The sequence below is a fragment of the Rhagoletis zephyria genome, unplaced genomic scaffold (genome assembly GCF_001687245.7).
Source record: "Rhagoletis zephyria isolate East Lansing unplaced genomic scaffold, Rhagoletis_zephyria_1.1 Rzeph_scaffold_00573, whole genome shotgun sequence".
Classification (NCBI taxonomy): domain Eukaryota; kingdom Metazoa; phylum Arthropoda; class Insecta; order Diptera; family Tephritidae; genus Rhagoletis; species Rhagoletis zephyria.
The window spans coordinates 189,196-207,930 of record NW_016157657.1 but is presented as its reverse complement, the minus strand read 5'-3'; the positions used below and the strand labels follow the sequence as shown (position 1 = coordinate 207,930).

The window sequence follows — 18,735 nt, the reverse complement described above, 5'->3', positions numbered from 1 at the left end:
TGAGAGCAATTCTTTATAGGAATTATAGGAAGGCGTTGCCATTTTTAACTTTATTTTCTTTTTCGATGGTCATATTATTGCCTTTTTATAATCAGGCAATATTAAAACAGAATTTTTCACCATCGTATAAACAGTGAGCTAGGTATTAGCAAATAGCTTACGAATAAACGTAGTAGGTGTTCGCCTGTGGAGTTCTGGGGTTTCTTGGATAAATTGTTATACATACATACATACGTATGTAGGATTAGGCAAGTTGTATATTAAACATATCTTTTGCCGAATTGGAATATATAAACATAGATTAATACGCCCCTCGTTATATTTGTTTTTAACCGACTTCCAAAAAAGGAGGAGGTTATCAGTTCGTCGGAATATTTTTTTTTTTTTTTTTTTTTTTTTTTTTTTTTTTNATCGGAAAGGTAGTGTCTCAGAGGTGGTCCCATACTAATCTGGTTAAGATCCGATCAGCGGATCATGAGATATATATATATATATATTTTTTATATGAGAGTTGAAGTCGGTTTTTTTTTGCTAAAAATTACTTGTTAAACGTCAGATCGAAGAACAGGGAGGAAAGTGATTCATATTTTCTACAACATAGTTTCGTCTCGCGCTGCTCAAAGAGACTTTTTGATAGCCAAAATTTGTTTAATGTGAGTGCAGGAGTTGATATGGTATCGATGGGAATCGTTATCCTCCTACTTTCTCTATGTAGGAGTACATATTTACTTTTTAGGTACATCAACCTACTTTTAGGTAAAGTTTTCCGCAAATTAGGTACAATTTTATAATTCAATTTTCCATCCCTGATGAAATATCAGCTGTAAAAGAGGACCAGAAACAAACAGCTGATTGCTCTTTGTTCAATAAACATACCTCCAAGCAAAATGTATTCAACAAAGTGTGATTAATTTTGACATTGCTCTCATAAGAAACAGGCTATAATGTCAAATTGAAATGAATTGTTAACCCATTTGAAAATATTTTTTTTTTCAAATTTGAATTTGTTAAAAAAAAAATACACAAAAATTTTTCAAGCAACAAATTTTCTTAACCCTTAGCCACCTAACGCCGGTCACAGTGACTCTACCGTTGTCCGCAGTTGTCCGTCTGTGTACTTTTTCTTTTCTCTCGTCAGTTCGTTTTATGCAATCAGGCAGTCAACACGTGTACCAATTCAAAAACTAGAGGTAAAACATTTTTGCTTTGTGATTGTTGGCAGGTTGCAATTTTATTTTAATTGCGATTTAATCGCGCCAAAAACAATTTATTATTGAAGTCCATGTTTTTAAGTTATAGAAAAAAGAAAAAAATTTTAAGTTCGAATATTTTTTCCTAATTAGATCTCATTTTATAAAAGTATCTAAGTTTTCTTACAAAATTCGTATAACAATGAATAACTTCTTTTAAGTTAATTTTTTGTTAATATTAATTAAATAAAAGGTACAAAAGAGTTATGTGCGGTTTGCGTGTTTTATTATTATATTTATACTTTAAACACTAAAATTAAGTAAGGGGTCACCTTGACCGACGTTAGGTGGTAGAGTGTCTAAAAAAGACGTTAGGTGGCTAAGGGTTAATAAACGTGAAATTGTTAAGAGATAAGCCGCCGAAGAGAGCAAGTAAGCACATTTAAAGTTTGGTAATAAGTAAATATGTACGTTCGACTTTGCTTAAATATTTAATGTAAGGAAACCAAGATGAAACGGAGCAAAACTTTTGAACAGTGCGCTGTATGCAATAGAAGTCAGGACACGAAAATAGAGCGATGTTTTAAACCACCTGGTTGCGAGTTAAGACGACAGCGATGTGGTGTTGTACTACGTGACTCATCTCGCGTTTGTGAAAACCACTTGAAAGAAAGTGATTTCATTTGTTGTCCGTCCGAGTCAAGCACTTTCAAACGAGCTCGTTTATACCCAAACTATTTCGCATGAAAAAAAAACTTTATTTCAAAATTGTTAGAGTTAAGCTCTCATATAAAATTGGAAACATATGTAAAATCATACTTTTATAAGTGTCGAATAATGTTTAGGATAAAAAATGTAAATATAAAAACAAACGCACAAAAGCATAAAACTTGGGCAATTAAAAACAAACACAAAAATGTGTTTTATTTAATTGACAAAATGTATATATTCCGATTAATGTAAGTAAAACAAAACTATAATCAAATTGGGTATCAGTGCTGACAAGATACATGCATCACTAAGGGTTAATTCGTTTGTTTATACTTTTTGACATTATTGTACCTTAAAAGAGAGCCGCACTGAGTTGTCAATCACACCTTGTTTAATACACCTTGCCTCCAAGTCAAAATTAAACATACTGGCAGCGTAGCACAGAGAATCTGACACAATTTGAATTTTTGTACGATAACTTGGGTAACAATTAAGGTTTAAAATGGTGAAAAGATTATTAATTGCCAATTAGGTGCCTGTTTGAACATAGTCTAAGAATGTTAGTTTTTTGGCAAATTATAATTATTTTATGTGAACATAGCATAAGTACCCTGACGGATGTTTGTCTAGCTTGCCACCCTGTGCATGGGATTTTTTTCGTTAAAATGAGACCCATCCTTCGTTCAATTGATCAGTGTGGCCATATAAACCCTTTTCAGGCCAGATGTAGATTTTAACCCTCGAATCTTAGGTCTATTTTCGTGGCTTCTTTCTAATTTTCATTTTTTTATTTAAGTGTTTGAACCAAAATGGCTTTAAAAAATATTTAAAACGAAAAAAAATTTCTTACTACTGATGTTGTAAGCAATTATATTTATTTAGCGTAGTACATATGTATATCATTTTCCGCATAAATATTTCCAAAATTTTGTTCTTATCCTGAACTTACCCGTTATTCACCTGATGAGAAGTTATTTTGTATTTTGGTAAGGTACCCGTTTTTGCGGCATACGTCGAGCTGGTGAAGATGTTTTAGGTATAAGCACACGCCTTTTCAATTTCATTTTTTACAGGGTGTAACATTTTCAAACCATTTGCAAAATCAATTTAGCTTCGATTTTTGGGGCAATCTGGTCACACTATTCATGATAGGTGTTGGCCGAATTGTCAAATTTGCTGCGAAAACAGTGGCAGCGACAGCGGCAGCACTTTTGGTTATTACCGCTCACTCCTCCAGGAAGTAGTAAAATTAAAGCAGTGTAGTTGTGCTCCGAGTTGATTGAATGTGAAAATATATTGCACCAGGAATTTTGAAAAATTAAAGTTAGTGTGATGATTTAATATATAAATATACACATCTATGTTTGAAAAAGTTCCGAGGTTTTAAATACTTTAAATAGGGATTTGACTTGCATAAAGAGTTGGGAAAGTGTAAGGAAAAAATTACATGGAAAAATTAGTAATATGCTTAGTGTTAATGAAAGAAGAAGCACCCCATAGTGTGGAGTAAATGCTCCATATTAAAGGGAGCAGCGCAACGAGCTACAGATCCGACAAAAAAATATCTAAAATTGATTTTTCTTTTCTCAATCTTTTCTTCTCTTTTCTACATTTGCTTTTGTTGGTCTGGATTTCTAATTGGTGTGAATGCGACAACTATTTGGTGATTTGCTCGTTGAATTTTCGTTAAATTCGCTCCTCTGTTGCTGCAACGGCACAACTACTATCGTATTTGATGCTCGTATGTCCGTCTTGTTCGACAACTACGTACATCGCTGCTTCTGCTGTCGCAGTCGCTGCCTTCGTTCTCCATCAAGTCTCCCTATTGGTGGTGCGAATTATAAGCGATTTTGGTGTACCAAAAAAGTAGAGCCAAGTAGAAGAGAACGGAACGGCAAAGAAAAAGTTTTTAATTCATCGGTAGATTAAAAACAGTTAAAAAATTGTAAAAGTGAATTAAATTTTTAAAGGACATTTTTTTGTAAATGCGTTGATTACTAGGCAACAAATTGGATTGTGCTCCACATAGATATTTCGGTGGAGTAGTGAAAAGAAAAAAATTGGAAATATACATATACATACAGCAGCAAAAATAAGCGAACGTAGAGGAACGCAAAGTATTTGGACATCACCGAAAAAATCCCAGTTTTTTAGAACTCTTTTTTTCTAAAAAAAACATACTTAAATAGTGTACGCACAAATCTTTGTTAAAACAAAATTGATTGCGATCACTTCAAGTTGCCAGCCTATAAACAGAGGACAAAAAACCGCACCCTTAATTCACCCTTTTAACATCGTCGGAAAATCTATAGGTATACATTTTGACAAACATATATGCACATATATAAAGAATATTATCGTATGCTAGCTCATGATACAAAAAATAAGGTAATTTCAATAAACAGCTCTGATTAAAAACCCGATTTTTGACAGTTGCTCAATTGTGAAAAATTCGCAGTGGCGTAACCCAATTTAAGTTTGGGATTATCTACAAAATAATTATGTTTTCATCTATATTTTAAAAACGTTTAGTATAGTAGTAGTATATAGTAGTAGAGGCCGTCAACTTTTCTATTTTAAAGTAGAAATAGACTTAAGTAAAGTTTAACTATTTTTTTCTGTACTGTAACAGATGAGTTACCGGCCTTAAAAACATTTAAATGTTACATTAAATTAAATAACCACGCCCAAACCTTTTTTTTAGATTAATAAAATTCTATTGTACTTATTTTCAAAGTTTTTAATGTCTTTAATGCCATCTGATTATTTCTTAATGTTGCCAGGACTATTGGAATTTCCTATACCGACACGATTATTTACTATTGGGAGTGTCTACCTACACGCGCCACACTAACTTTTACAGTGGATCCACGTAAAATTACAGTAGATCCACGGTAAAAATTTCGCCGAAAGAAGTTCCGTCCCACTTCTCCAGCAACACAGAATGGAGAATTCTGAGTAGTAAGGGTTATAATCCCTAAGCGCGGCCGCCTACGCAGTAAGAAGTTCTGCCCCCTGTCTTCGGCAACACAAAAGAGAATTCTGAGTAGGAAGGGTTATAATTCCTAAGCACCCCCTGGCTTGGCAACACAAAGGAGAATTCTGAGTAGTAAGGGTTATAATCCCTAAGCGCGACCGAAGGCCGCCTACGCCGAAAGAAGTTTTGTCCCACTTCTCCGGTAATACAGAAAGGAGAATTCTAGTAGTAAGGGTTATAATCCCTAAGCGCGGCCTTTGGCCGCCTACACATAAACTAGTTCTTTCTGCCCCACTTCTCCGGCAACATAATCCACGTAATTTTACCGTGGATCTACGGTAAAAATTACCGTGGCGCGTGTGTGTAGACTCTGCCTTTACTATTACTTGACATAAGCTTCTATAGAATATCTGTCAAAAAAGCTGCAACTAACTTTAGAGTAGACTTTATTTCGACTATAAATATGCCCCAGTTTTTGGGAAATGATGCTAAATGCTATAATAACAGTTGTTGGCCAAATATGATTTACCCATGTCTTTTAAGTAACTTGAAATTTACTTTTTATACCCATGGTATACATGACATTTCAAAAAGTGAGTATTATCCATTTCCGGTACGTGTATACAAAATTAAATTGCCTACATACCTATATTTTTACTGTTCTGTATTGAAGGAGGTGTGAAACAGAATTGATGATTTATTGTTAGTGTGCAAACTAGAACTACAATTATCATCTTATTGACTTAAAGTGGTATTAGAGCATTAGCCTTCATCTAAGGAACAAATGTTTGTAAATAAACATATAATTAATATTAGATGGATAGATAATATAAATATAAAAATTTTGCGGATTTTAGTTGGTTATATAGCGACGAAAAAGTGACAAAGACACTTACCTTATTTTCTGTATCATGCACTAGCCTTTAAAACATAAATTAAATTGATATTCAATTTTGCATATGTTTAGGAGCTTCGAGAAATAAAAAAGTAAACAAAATTTTACAACAGTAAGGTTGACAGCAAGACCATCGAAATGAATGAGTTAGATAGCCTAAGACAAGAAGCTGAATCTCTTAAAAATGCCATACGTGATGCACGCAAGGCTGCATGTGACACAAGTTTAGTGCAAGCCGCAGCTTCGTTGGAACCTATAGGCCGCATTCAAATGCGAACACGTCGAACTCTGCGAGGTCATTTGGCAAAAATCTATGCAATGCATTGGGGCAGCGACTCGAGGAATTTGGTGTCTGCATCACAGGATGGAAAATTGATCGTATGGGACTCACACACCACCAACAAGGTGCACGCCATACCATTGCGGTCCTCATGGGTGATGACGTGCGCATATGCGCCTTCGGGTAGCTATGTAGCCTGTGGAGGCCTTGACAACATGTGTTCAATCTACAATTTGAAAACCCGCGAGGGCAATGTGCGCGTCTCGCGTGAGCTGCCTGGCCACGGTGGCTATCTGTCATGCTGTCGCTTCCTGGATGACAATCAGATTGTTACCAGCTCTGGCGATATGACTTGTGGTCTCTGGGATATTGAGACCGGCCAACAGGTAACCTCCTTCTTGGGCCACACTGGAGACGTAATGGCGTTATCGTTGGCGCCAGGGTGCAAAACATTTGTGTCAGGTGCTTGTGATGCCTCCGCCAAGTTATGGGATATTCGTGAAGGTGTTTGTAAACAAACTTTTCCCGGTCACGAGTCTGACATCAATGCGGTGACTTTCTTCCCGAACGGCCAAGCATTTGCAACAGGTTCTGATGATGCCACATGCCGCCTTTTCGATATTCGCGCCGATCAGGAACTGGCCATGTATTCGCACGACAACATTATCTGCGGTATTACGTCAGTCGCGTTTTCAAAGAGCGGACGTTTGCTTCTTGCCGGTTACGACGACTTCAATTGCAATGTCTGGGATACAATGAAAGCAGAACGTTCCGGTATTTTAGCTGGCCATGATAATCGCGTCTCATGCCTAGGGGTGACCGAAAATGGAATGGCCGTCGCAACGGGCTCATGGGATTCATTTTTGCGTGTGTGGAATTAAAGTGTTGGCGACTGTGCGTTTCCAAGCCATAAGTGGATGAGATGCGGATATAAGTGTGGAAGGAGTGGGCTATGGAGTAGTGTAAAATAAATATTTAGTTACGAAATAAAGGCAAGCACTTTCCCAACTCACCAAGAGTTCAAACAACCAGAACCATTATCATGCGGCCACTTTCCACGCTCCTAGACCTCATTATCCTCCATTTTGCGGCAGTAAATTTAGATTTTTACATACATATAATACACAAAATCCAACTAGTAAACACGCATACACAACAATATAACACTCGAACAATCGAACACCCGGTAAAAGGGGCAACGGGACACTGGACGGATAAGACGGAAGCATATGCTGACACACATAAACGATTTATATACAAGCTTACATTAAACAAATTATTTATATAAAATATATACATAAAAACATATAAGTTAAAAGTAAATTCAAACTGAAAAAAACCATACGCATAAAAATAAAAATAAAAACCAAAAACAGCAAAGTGAAAAAATAAAGCCACTAAGAAAAATTATGCAAGAAAAAAATATGATTAGAAGTAAAAGAATGCTGAGGCATAGAGAGGAAGCACAGCACAAAAATCATCAAAAAAGCGAAGTCTTTAACAAAGTTTAAGTCGCAGCGAAATCTGTTGAAAACGCATTTACAAAACCACAGCAAGAAATTGAAACCGAAATGATCAAGCAAAAAGGGTTATAGAAATAAAATCTAAAACATAAGGAGCAAAGAAAATATGAAAAGAAACCCAATAAGATTTATAAATTTTTCTTATTAATTTTAAGCCCTAATTTATATACAACTCAAAATTATAAAATTATTCAAAGAAAATTAAAAAGTAAACGAATAAATTTTATATATGGCCATATAAGCTAGCAGCAGCAATAGCAAAAATCATAAATACATAATACAAAAAATAAAAATAAATAAAAGGATAGGATGAGAAACTAAACTTAATGATTCGTAAAATAATTTATAAAGTAAATTATTCAAAAGATAACATTAGCAGCGGCATCAGCAGTAGAAATATCACAATGATCACCCCGCTAGCAAAACAAAAAACATGCAAAAGTCGCGATAGTTGGTGCATATGATAAATCTGATTTCGAATTATGTATCAGAAAAATTGGTATACAAGATCACTGAGGAGACAAAAGGCATAACGGCAGAAAAAAGAAGAAATGCACAATTTCATTTGGTACATAGAAAACAGTTATTTGTAATCAGAGATTGCACATATATTCGTAAAGGTATCGCTTGCATAACAAGGAAATGTTTATTCAAATATACACATACATATGTATGTATATCGCGTAGAGGCAAGTGAGAAATTCTATACAGATACGATTCTTGGTGCGGAAACATCATGAGTTTTATTGAAGCAGAAGCAGGAGGGTAATACAAATGCTTGGACACATTAATATGACTCATTTTTAGTCTTTTGGACTTGCTGTGATTTGTAAATGTAAACGCTTGCAGAAACGGCAAAAGATTGTTAAAAAAGGATGTAGTACATAAAGCATGCGAAATCGAATTGACAAATAACACTTCATGGTTGCATGTACATACATACGTAGATACCGAAACATTTCCATACCACTAGATGAAAATTATGAACACAAATTTAACTATCCATCGATAAAATGTATGCCCATGATGATTTTTCCAAATTTTTTCCCAGTATACGTGCCGACATAATTTATTGTTGATATCCAACGTCGCTCTATTGAACAATTAACAAGTTTCTGTATTTGGTGCAATCCCCATTGCTTTTTACACCTTTACAATGCAATAATCACTTAGATATCTTTGGCATAGATAACTTATTTCGCACAAGGCAAAGCCTACAGTCGCTTCTGCAACCAACAAAAAAGGGTACAGTGATCACATTCACCCCAGATTGTCATAAGATTTGTCCTAAAAATGTATTTGTGATTTTCGTTCATTGGCCAATGCGACTTGATTTCGATTAGATCCATAATGTTTGGTCTGAGCTCCACCTCTTTATACTTCAGTTCTTAAGCACAACTAAATATTATATGTAGAAAACATGTACAAACTCTGTGGCATGAAGCAAATACTTTAAATTATTTTTGTATCCATAACACCTACAAGATTTGCAAACGCACACGTAACACTATAAAATGTCAAAAAATATACAACAAAAGCGCACACTTTCAATTTTATGCTATCTGTTACTAATTAATTAAGAAAAAAAACAATTATGATTTTTAACCGGTTGCATTGCAAATTATTTTATATTTTATGGTATACATACATTTCGCCGGTGGAGTATACTTATATAAAACTAATTATGTAATAAAATTGACTTACATATTTGTTTAATGTATACATGATAAAATAATGTTTATGAATATTGAATAATGTAATGTCTTTGTGGATCAAATCAAGCATGCATACTTGCAAATGCGCACAGAATTGTTGACGATAACAAAATCCATACCTGCAACTGAAAGCATAAAGTTATAAAATGCATAATTATATTTTATACAAGCAGATTTTTGCATTCTTGTAATAGTTGAGGTGAATCACCAACTGGTTACATACTACATGTATTTTATTGTTTTCTCATTTTATATTTTAAACTTATACTGTATTAAATTGAGCTTTAAACAATTATGAATGTATTTATTTTTCGTTTTTTGTGCTTTAGAAATTCGAGCACTATAACAGTAAGGTAAAAAATGAGCAAAAACTAACCGAAGAACGACTAGCTGCATTTAGTGTAACATTTTGCATTGCGTTTCGTGTTCCTACGGGAGCTTTGAAGATTAATGGTTTTAAGTTTTAATTTCCCCTCCTCTCACTTTGGCACAGCTGTACCTTTTTAATGCCACAAACCTGCCGTGGGCTTAACCTTTGAATTTCTATATTTCTCACTTTACTGGTATTCTTCCGGTGTTACACATTTCGAATCTTATGAAAACATAAAAAATATACATATATATACATACATATAAAAATGTATATCAAAAGTTTGACATAAGCTTTTCTTGAGTTAAAATTATTTAACTTTTTGAATCATTATTCATACTAACCCCTTTCCCCTTTATAAGTTCACTTTTTATAGCCGCACGTTTCCTACAACAAATAAATTTTTAACCAGAAGAATGAACTTTATATTTCATTTTGTATGTATTAAAATGAAAGCCATACGCATAATACGTGCATCCTCTGTGGAGAGAAGTTACATATATTTTTAGTTCAGAAAAGTATAAGATACGCAATTGTGTTTAGAAGCCAAAATTAAATGTAAAAACAGCTGAACAAAAATTACCTAAATATAAATAAAGAATGATACCAGAATAAGGGATCGCTCGATGTAACGTAAATGAAATAAAATTTAAAACATCTCAACTCATATTTAAATCTGTAATTATAATTAAAATAAACTGAAATTTAAATAAAAAATACATTTGCTTAGTTAGTGTAAACAAAAAATAATTGTATTTCGGGTTGGGTACTACGAACCGGTGAGTGCGGTGGTTCGTATATCTTAACGAAATGATAATAGTCGCCTCCCGGTAAGCAATGACTGAAGCATCGAATGCAGTTCGGTAGAAACTAACGGGTGATTTTTTAAGAGCTTGATAACTTTTTTAAAAAAAAAAACGCATAAAATTTGCAAAATCTCATCGGTTCTTTATTTGAAACGTTAGATTGGTCCATGACATTTACTTTTTGAAGATAATTTCATTTAAATGTTGACCGCGGCTGCGTCTTAGGTGGTCCATTCGGAAAGTCCAATTTTGGGCAACTTTTTCGAGCATTTCGGCCGGAATAGCCCGAATTTCTTCGGAAATGTTGTCTTCCAAAGCTGGAATAGTTGCTGGCTTATTTCTGTAGACTTTAGACTTGACGTAGCCCCACAAAAAATAGTCTAAAGGCGTCAAATCGCATGATCTTGGTGGCCAACTTACCGGTCCATTTCTTGAGATGAATTGTTCTCCGAAGTTTTCCCTCAAAATGGCCATAGAATCGCGAGCTGTGTGGCATGTAGCGCCATCTTGTTGAAACCACATGTCAACCAAGTTCAGTTCTTCCATTTTTGGCAACAAAAAGTTTGTTAGCATCGAACGATAGCGATCGCCATTCACCGTAACGTTGCGTCCAACAGCATCTTTGAAAAAATACGGTCCAATGATTCCACCAGCGTACAAACCACACCAAACAGTGCATTTTTCGGGATGCATGGGCAGTTCTTGAACGGCTTCTGGTTGCTCTTCACTCCAAATGCGGCAATTTTGCTTATTTACGAAGCCATTCAACCAGAAATGAGCCTCATCGCTGAACAAAATTTGTCGATAAAAAAGCGGATTTTCTGCCAACTTTTCTAGGGCCCATTCACTGAAAATTCGACGTTGTGGCAGATCGTTCGGCTTCAGTTCTTGCACGAGCTGTATTTTATACGGTTTTACACCAAGATCTGTGGTTGGTTTAATGTCCAATAAAGTAAACTGAGTGCGAAACTTGGTCACAATCGCATTAATTGTTTGCTCACTTGGTCGATTATGTAGACCATAAATCGGACGTAAAGCGCGAAACACATTTCGAACCGAACACTGATTTTGGTAATAAAATTCAATGATTTGCAAGCGTTGCTCGTTAGTAAGTCTATTCATGATGAAATGTCAAAGCATACTGAGCATCTTTCTCTTTGACACCATGTCTGAAATCCCACGTGATCTGTCAAATACTAATGCATGAAAATCCTAACCTCAAAAAAATCAAAAAAAAAAAAAAAAATCAATTTATGAACACAGCCAAATAATGTGCAAGTAAAAAATATAGGATCCTCGATTTTCGAACAAGTTGTCGGGCAGAACATGATATTAGGCCGAAAACTAGTTTTAGCAACGAAAACATGTTTTCGATGGCGGTCAGAACATAGTACAAGCCTGTACTGCAGCTAAACTATTTTTAACATATCAGGCCGATTCTGAACAGAAACCCCCCGGGAGTGTTTCTCTTTTCCCTTTCCTCCTATTATGAAAGAAAATTCTTTGAGAATTTTTTATTTTAAATGGTGGAGTTGAGCTGTCAAAAAAGTGTCAAACAACTCTTTCGAAGTTCGAATTTCCTACTCCCAAATTTTCGGGGAAAATCTACTCGCTGGGAGTTAATTATTGGAGTTTTTCTTTTCCGGGAGAAACAAATTCCCAGAGAACAAACTCCCCGGCAGTATTCAGAATTGGGCTGTATAATTCATAGAATCAAGAACAACAAATTTAGTACACTTTATATTCACATTTAGAGCTCAAAAAGCGCCTTCAATAACTAAATAGAATCAACATTTCATTTGTTGAAAAGCATCAACAAGAAAACCTATATTTTCATTAATTATGTAATTTTTGTTAAAACAATTCTTAGTTAGATAATTTTTTAATGTACTTGTACTTTGTTGTACTTTTAAAATTTCAAGTGGATATTAATTTTAAAGCAGGTTTTTAAAAGATCGCTCGACGACCCAATATAATCAAATCATCGTTTTTTGGCTTTGGGGCACATATTAGTAGCGTTCTTGTACGCGATAGTTTGTACCAGTTTGTACTAACTATCACGTTTTGGTGTTCTTGTACCCAAAAAACTTGTAAGAAAGGGGAAATTGAGAGCGCAAATTGACATTTCTTTCTGAGGAGAAGTTGCTAGTTTTTACTGGATAAATTTTTGCTAGTAAGAACTTGTAAGTGAGAAAAACAGCTGATCGCGTGTTGCTGGGTGGAATTAAAACTAATAAAAGAAATGTTTACGAGGTTTTCATAGTTGAAATTGACAAAATAAACCTATTTAAATATAATATATATTGTTTTAATAGGAACTAGCTGCGAATAAACAACAAATTAATCAGCTGTTCGTAAAACTTGCAAATTATTACTGGTTTTGCGTTCTTGTACTTTTGTGCTATGAGAGCGAATTCTCAGAAATTAAGTTACTGGAGAATTACTGGCAAGTTACTGGATAATTTGTAAAAGAACACAACTATTCTCTCGAAAATAATGAACAAAGCCTTGCTAAATATTCGTTCCGAATCAGTGGATGTAGATGGTATTGGAAAATACCGCATTGCGCATGTTATTAATTGCTATATATTATTAGGAGTTTACTCGTATGCTCAACTATCTTAAATTTTAGAAAACTTTTACTGGTTTGGCGTTCTCGTACCCAAAAAACTTGCAAAGTAAGGGAAATTGAGAGAGCAAAATGTGAAAGAGAACTGTAAATTTCACAGCTGATCATAAACACATGTTTGTAAATAAACAAAAGAAAATATGGCCTTTTTGTGTTATTTATTGCAAATTTTATTAACGCTAGTATACAACGAAAAAGTGAGTAAATTTAATAAGCACAACGTTTGTTGAGTTTATTTTTCGTTAATTTACTATTAACCTCCCGTTTTTTGTACTTTAGTGTGTGCGGACTATGGTTGCCGTATGCCATTCTTCGTTTGTACCATAATTTTCCTTTAAATATACCAAAATAGATTTAAATGCAGCATGCTGAAATGTTTTTTTGCTGAAGTTTTCGGTTTTGGTAGGTTTATTGTTGAAATGAAAATTTTATAATTTTAAAGCTACATCTCTCTACTCTTGTTTTTGAATGCGTCACCATGTGATATCACAAATAATTATGAGAAAAATAACTTATTCATTCCAATATAATTAATTTGTATTTCAAAAAGGTTTTTCTTATCCAAAACTATTCAATTGTATAAAATGCCAAATCGGGGGATAATGCACCAAGCAGAAAGTAAATTGCCAAATTAATCACCAGTGGCAACTATGCAAGTGATCAGCTGTTTCGAAGGTGGCAAGGTTTTTAAAATTTTGCGTTCTCGTACTTCTGTTGATATTTCGTCTCTTTGAGAGCGAATGCTGCTAAATTNACTGTAAATTTCACAGCTGATCATAAACACATGTTTGTAAATAAACAAAAGAAAATATGGCCTTTTTGTGTTATTTATTGCAAATTTTATTAACGCTAGTATACAACGAAAAAGTGAGTAAATTTAATAAGCACAACGTTTGTTGAGTTTATTTTTCGTTAATTTACTATTAACCTCCCGTTTTTTGTACTTTAGTGTGTGCGGACTATGGTTGCCGTATGCCATTCTTCGTTTGTACCATAATTTTCCTTTAAATATACCAAAATAGATTTAAATGCAGCATGCTGAAATGTTTTTTTGCTGAAGTTTTCGGTTTTGGTAGGTTTATTGTTGAAATGAAAATTTTATAATTTTAAAGCTACATCTCTCTACTCTTGTTTTTGAATGCGTCACCATGTGATATCACAAATAATTATGAGAAAAATAACTTATTCATTCCAATATAATTAATTTGTATTTCAAAAAGGTTTTTCTTATCCAAAACTATTCAATTGTATAAAATGCCAAATCGGGGGATAATGCACCAAGCAGAAAGTAAATTGCCAAATTAATCACCAGTGGCAACTATGCAAGTGATCAGCTGTTTCGAAGGTGGCAAGGTTTTTAAAATTTTGCGTTCTCGTACTTCTGTTGATATTTCGTCTCTTTGAGAGCGAATGCTGCTAAATTCTAAGAACTTTTGCTGCTAGAGAATTTTGTCCTCTCAATACGAGTACACACCTATTATATTAAATAGAATAGGATTTTAAATTATTCACTTCATTTGAGACTTATTACATGCCATGTTCATGCAAAAACAGCCTCAAGCTCAATAAAATTGTTGAATGTAATTATTACTTACTTTCAAAATCCGTACCTGCCGAAGCATCACACCGCTTTTACTTTACTTTTGGAAGTTTTTACTTCCGAGAATTTTGTGATGAAAAGATGTAACGAGAGTCAAGTCCCGACTATCAATCGATAATTAAAAAAAGTGTAACCATCGATAGTGTCTATAGTGCTATCGATAGTTTGACAGCCCTATTGTTTTTGTGTCACCCAATACTTGATGTGACAAATTGATTTCCATGAGCTTACGACTTATTTCTTCGAGATTCGGATTGGACCCTTTAGCAGGGATCAGGAAAAATCAAAAATTTTCTAACCCCTTATATAGGAAACTCTTTTTATCTGATCCAATTTGGTCTTTTAGTGCACGTACCGCGCGTTGTCTTCGACCTAAGTACGAAATGGATACAGTGTACCTCCGTCGTAGTGGTGACAGCCAGGAGCTTCACATAAACTTTCGATATACCAATCAAGAATTGCGAGTGGATAGAGATTTTAACTTTTGTCGTAAAATAAACGAAAACATAGAGGACGCGTTGATCCGCATACGAAATAATTTAGAAAAAGTACTGAATAAAGGAGCCAAAAAGAGCAAGAAAAAATCGCTGTCGGATTTAAAGGACCTATCGGGTTATAGCTTAGATGAGGTACGTCGACATAATTTTAATCAAGTTTATTTCATTTAAATTGTATTTAGATTCCTGTAGAAATACTGCGATCCGACCTCAATAAAAGAGTAGAAAACATGACTTTTGCAAAGCTCTTGGATGAAAAATTGAGCGACTTAAAACTTCGCATAATAGATAAACATTTTCAGATAGTATATAACATGCCGTGGGTAGTAAATTTAACCTTACCTATAAATATAATGGCAGGCTTCAGGGTCTATCCGAGCAAAGTTGAATTGCAGTTTTCTGACCGAAACCATAGCATTGGAAAATGGTATAAAGCAAAAAAGGTAATTGGTTTATTTTTTTATTTTCTCATCTTGATTGAAGAAATGATTTTTCTCGAATGTAGCCAACAAGTGGAGACCTCGAGAGAGGAGCTGATTGGAAGCATTGCGGCGATGGCTTTCACTATGATAGCACCAATAACGATATAGGACACTTTCTAAAATTCAAGCTAACACCTGGAAATGAAGTAGGTGAACTTGGTCCGACTGTTGAGCAAATCACTAAAAATGAAATACAAGCTGGTCCTGGAAAGTGCCCCTTTGAAACAAGGCACTGTTTCACCAAATCCAAACTGAGCGACGATTCTTTTCGAATTGTGTCGTATAACATTCTCGCTGATTTATATGCGGACAGTGACTACACTCGTACGCATCTTTTCCCTTACTGTCCACCATATGCATTGAAAATTGAATACCGCAAGCAATTAGTTTTAAAAGAAATAATTGGTTACAATGCGGACATAATTTGTTTACAGGAGGTTGATTTGAAAATATTCGATTTGGATCTGACACCTATTTTGGGTTCTGACGAACTGGAATATGATGGCATGATCGCTCAAAAAGGAACTTGTGGAGAGGGTGTTGCGACGTTTTATCGAAAGTCTCGATTCGATTTACATAGTAAATATGAGATTAATATTGGAGAAGCGATACGCAATATCCCGCAGTTTCAAATATTGTATGGTAAGATCAAAGACAATGAGAAGCTCTTGGATCGTATTTGTGATAGATCCACAACCCTCCTGGTACGTACATATGTGTGCTAAACAATGACATTTTTTTTCTTGATTAATAACGTTATATTATTTTTCTTAAAGATTACTGTGTTGAAATGTAAAGCTAATGGGCGGTATTTGCTAGTGGCAAATACTCACCTATATTTTCATCCGGATGCGGATCACATACGACTTTTACAAATGGGTTTTGCAATGACTTACATCAGCCACGTATATGAGGACCTCGCAACGAAACTTAATTTGTCTAACAAGAATGAGTTATCATTGATCTTTTGTGGCGATTTCAATAGCGTCCCGGAATGTGGGATTTACAAATTAATGATAGAAGGGACTGTAGGAAGAGATTGTGCAGACTGGTCAAGCAGTAAGATAACAAAATGTTAAATTTCAAATTGATCCATTACGTTTCCATTTCAGATACTGAAGAAGCGGTTCAAAATGTTACCCTTTCGCAACCATTTAATATGAAATCCGCTTGTGGGACGCCTTCATATACAAACTATACACACGCATTTGCAGCGTGCCTGGATTATATATTTTACCAAAGTAACTGCCTGGAAGTTGAGCAGGTGATTTTTATATTTTTTTACTACGAATTAATTAAAGAATATTATTCCTACAGGTGGTTCCCCTGCCTACAGAAGATGAGTTACAATGTCATACAGCAATACCGTCGGTTGTTTTTCCCTCAGACCATGTGGCGTTGGTCGCTGATATAAAGTTTAAGAGCATTTAGTAAATTTTAAAGTCTAACAAATAACGCCAGTAAACGCTTTCTAGAAAGTTGTTGTCAATAAACAGAGTATCCGAAGTTTAATTTTTTCATTATGTAAGATAAAAGCAAATATCTGCAATGAATTTTAAATTGGGCTGAGGAAGTGTTAAAAAATCGTTGAATGTATCTGCAAATATGATACTTTTCCGCTGACTCAATTGTAAATAATAAAATAATGTTGTAAGCAATACGAAAATTAATTTTAATTAAAACTTTAACTTAGGGTCCCGTTAGACACTGCAAATAAATTGCTTCATCATTTATATGTGGGCAAACATCTTAACTTTGCAAGACCAGTAAATGGCCATTATCCAAAAGAAAAATGCAAATACACGATAAAGCCAAAATTTCTTACATACAAAAATATTTGTAATTGAGTGCAGAAGAAATTTATTAAACGTATTCTTCATATTTTTAACAATATTTGATTATCACACTTAATAAATATACACGTTTCTTTTCGAAATTATCCGCAAACGTCTTTTAACCACTTTTGGGTGATCTACCGTGTTCATTTTTTTTTTAATTGCGAAAGAGTGCAAAGTATTATGCTTCCATGTCTAACGGCAACATTAGAGTGGTTACATCTGCAACTTCCGTAATTTAAACTAATTGTACTAGGCCGTTCCAATTTATTTCCTGTACCACATTTGCAATGTCTTCATTCGCTTAACTTTTTTCTGCAGCTGTAGTACACCGTACATAAGCGCTTCGGCCGTTGGTGGACATCCCGGTACATAAATATCAACTGGTATAATACGGTCACATCCGCGAACCACGGAATATGAATAATGATAATATCCACCACCGTTGGCACAGCTGCCCATGGAAATAACCCAACGCGGCTCAGGCATCTGGTCATATACCTTACGGAGAGCGGGGGCCATTTTATTAGTAAGTGTGCCAGCAACGATTATAACATCTGCCTGACGAGGGGATGCCCGAAACACAACACCGTAACGATCCATGTCATATCGCGGTGCAGCTATGTGCATCATTTCCACAGCACAACAAGCCAATCCGAAAGTCAGGGGCCATATGGAACCTTTACGACCCCAATTCAAAAGATCATCTAAACGCGCAATTGACCATTCCACCATGTTGGGCTGGTTTTTGCCAAACGGTGAGGGACTTCTCTTTGGAAGTGGGTTATTTGGATCTGCCACCGGCATGGTTTGTTGCTGCCGCAAGGCCAATGTATTCAGTGCTGGCCCAAAAGCTCCATATAAAACACTCGGGGATCCAGAAGTGCGGACCAGCACTTTGGGTGTTTTGTTTACCAATGAAGCTACGGAGCGAAGCATTGTTTTTTATTTCCGAGTCCTGCATAAGATAAAAAAATATTTATGACGCAACTTTAATTCGTACAAGTGTTTGTAGTTGTGAAAATTAAGCATAAATTGAATGAAAAATGCAAAAAAAAACCTTTTTATATAACCCGACTTTTCGCCAAAAATTTAATGGAAAACAAACGTCAAATATCACAGTAATTTCAATAAAGTATCGATATTGATGAATATAACTCATTTATCGATACATCTATGAAGACCAATAGACGAAATAGACGATAGTAAAACTCCGTCGGTGATG

At 34.8% G+C, this 18,735-nt stretch overlaps 3 protein-coding genes across 6 annotated transcripts; 2 read left to right on the top strand and 1 right to left on the bottom strand.

The window, feature by feature from the left end:
* Window positions 1–3,064: 3,064 nt before the first annotated feature.
* Window positions 3,065–17,229, top strand: LOC108360444 (2',5'-phosphodiesterase 12). Of its 3 annotated transcripts, XM_017612720.1 has the most exons (7): window positions 3,065–3,224; window positions 15,043–15,325; window positions 15,376–15,636; window positions 15,699–16,379; window positions 16,452–16,734; window positions 16,788–16,939; window positions 16,993–17,229. In XM_017612720.1, exons 2-7 carry the CDS (start codon window positions 15,080–15,082, stop codon window positions 17,104–17,106), a joined length of 1,737 nt encoding a protein of 578 aa, XP_017468209.1. In that variant the 5' UTR covers window positions 3,065–3,224; window positions 15,043–15,079; the 3' UTR covers window positions 17,107–17,229. The 3 variants fall into 3 exon arrangements, with proteins under 3 accessions (XP_017468209.1, XP_017468208.1, XP_017468210.1); XM_017612719.1 differs by lacking the exon at window positions 3,065–3,224 and having other exon boundaries at window positions 14,656–15,325; XM_017612721.1 differs by lacking the exon at window positions 3,065–3,224 and having other exon boundaries at window positions 15,234–15,325; window positions 15,386–15,636.
* LOC108360446 (guanine nucleotide-binding protein subunit beta-1) lies at window positions 3,154–9,893 on the top strand. Its single transcript, XM_017612722.1, has 3 exons — window positions 3,154–3,332; window positions 3,695–4,213; window positions 5,846–9,893. Exon 3 carries the CDS (start codon window positions 5,912–5,914, stop codon window positions 6,932–6,934), a length of 1,023 nt encoding a protein of 340 aa, XP_017468211.1. The 5' UTR covers window positions 3,154–3,332; window positions 3,695–4,213; window positions 5,846–5,911; the 3' UTR covers window positions 6,935–9,893.
* Window positions 17,230–17,516: 287 nt separating the features above from the next.
* Window positions 17,517–18,681, bottom strand: ND-20 (NADH dehydrogenase (ubiquinone) 20 kDa subunit). 2 transcript variants are annotated; one of them, XR_001847105.1, is made up of 3 exons: window positions 18,571–18,681; window positions 17,706–18,468; window positions 17,519–17,675 (listed from the first exon to the last, which is right to left on the bottom strand). XR_001847105.1 is itself a non-coding variant. In XM_017612723.1 (2 exons), exon 2 carries the CDS (start codon window positions 18,447–18,449, stop codon window positions 17,778–17,780), a length of 672 nt encoding a protein of 223 aa, XP_017468212.1. In that variant the 5' UTR covers window positions 18,450–18,468; window positions 18,571–18,681; the 3' UTR covers window positions 17,517–17,777. The 2 variants fall into 2 exon arrangements, 1 of the variants encoding a protein (XP_017468212.1); XM_017612723.1 differs by having other exon boundaries at window positions 17,517–18,468.
* Between the last annotated feature and the right edge of the window lie 54 nt (window positions 18,682–18,735).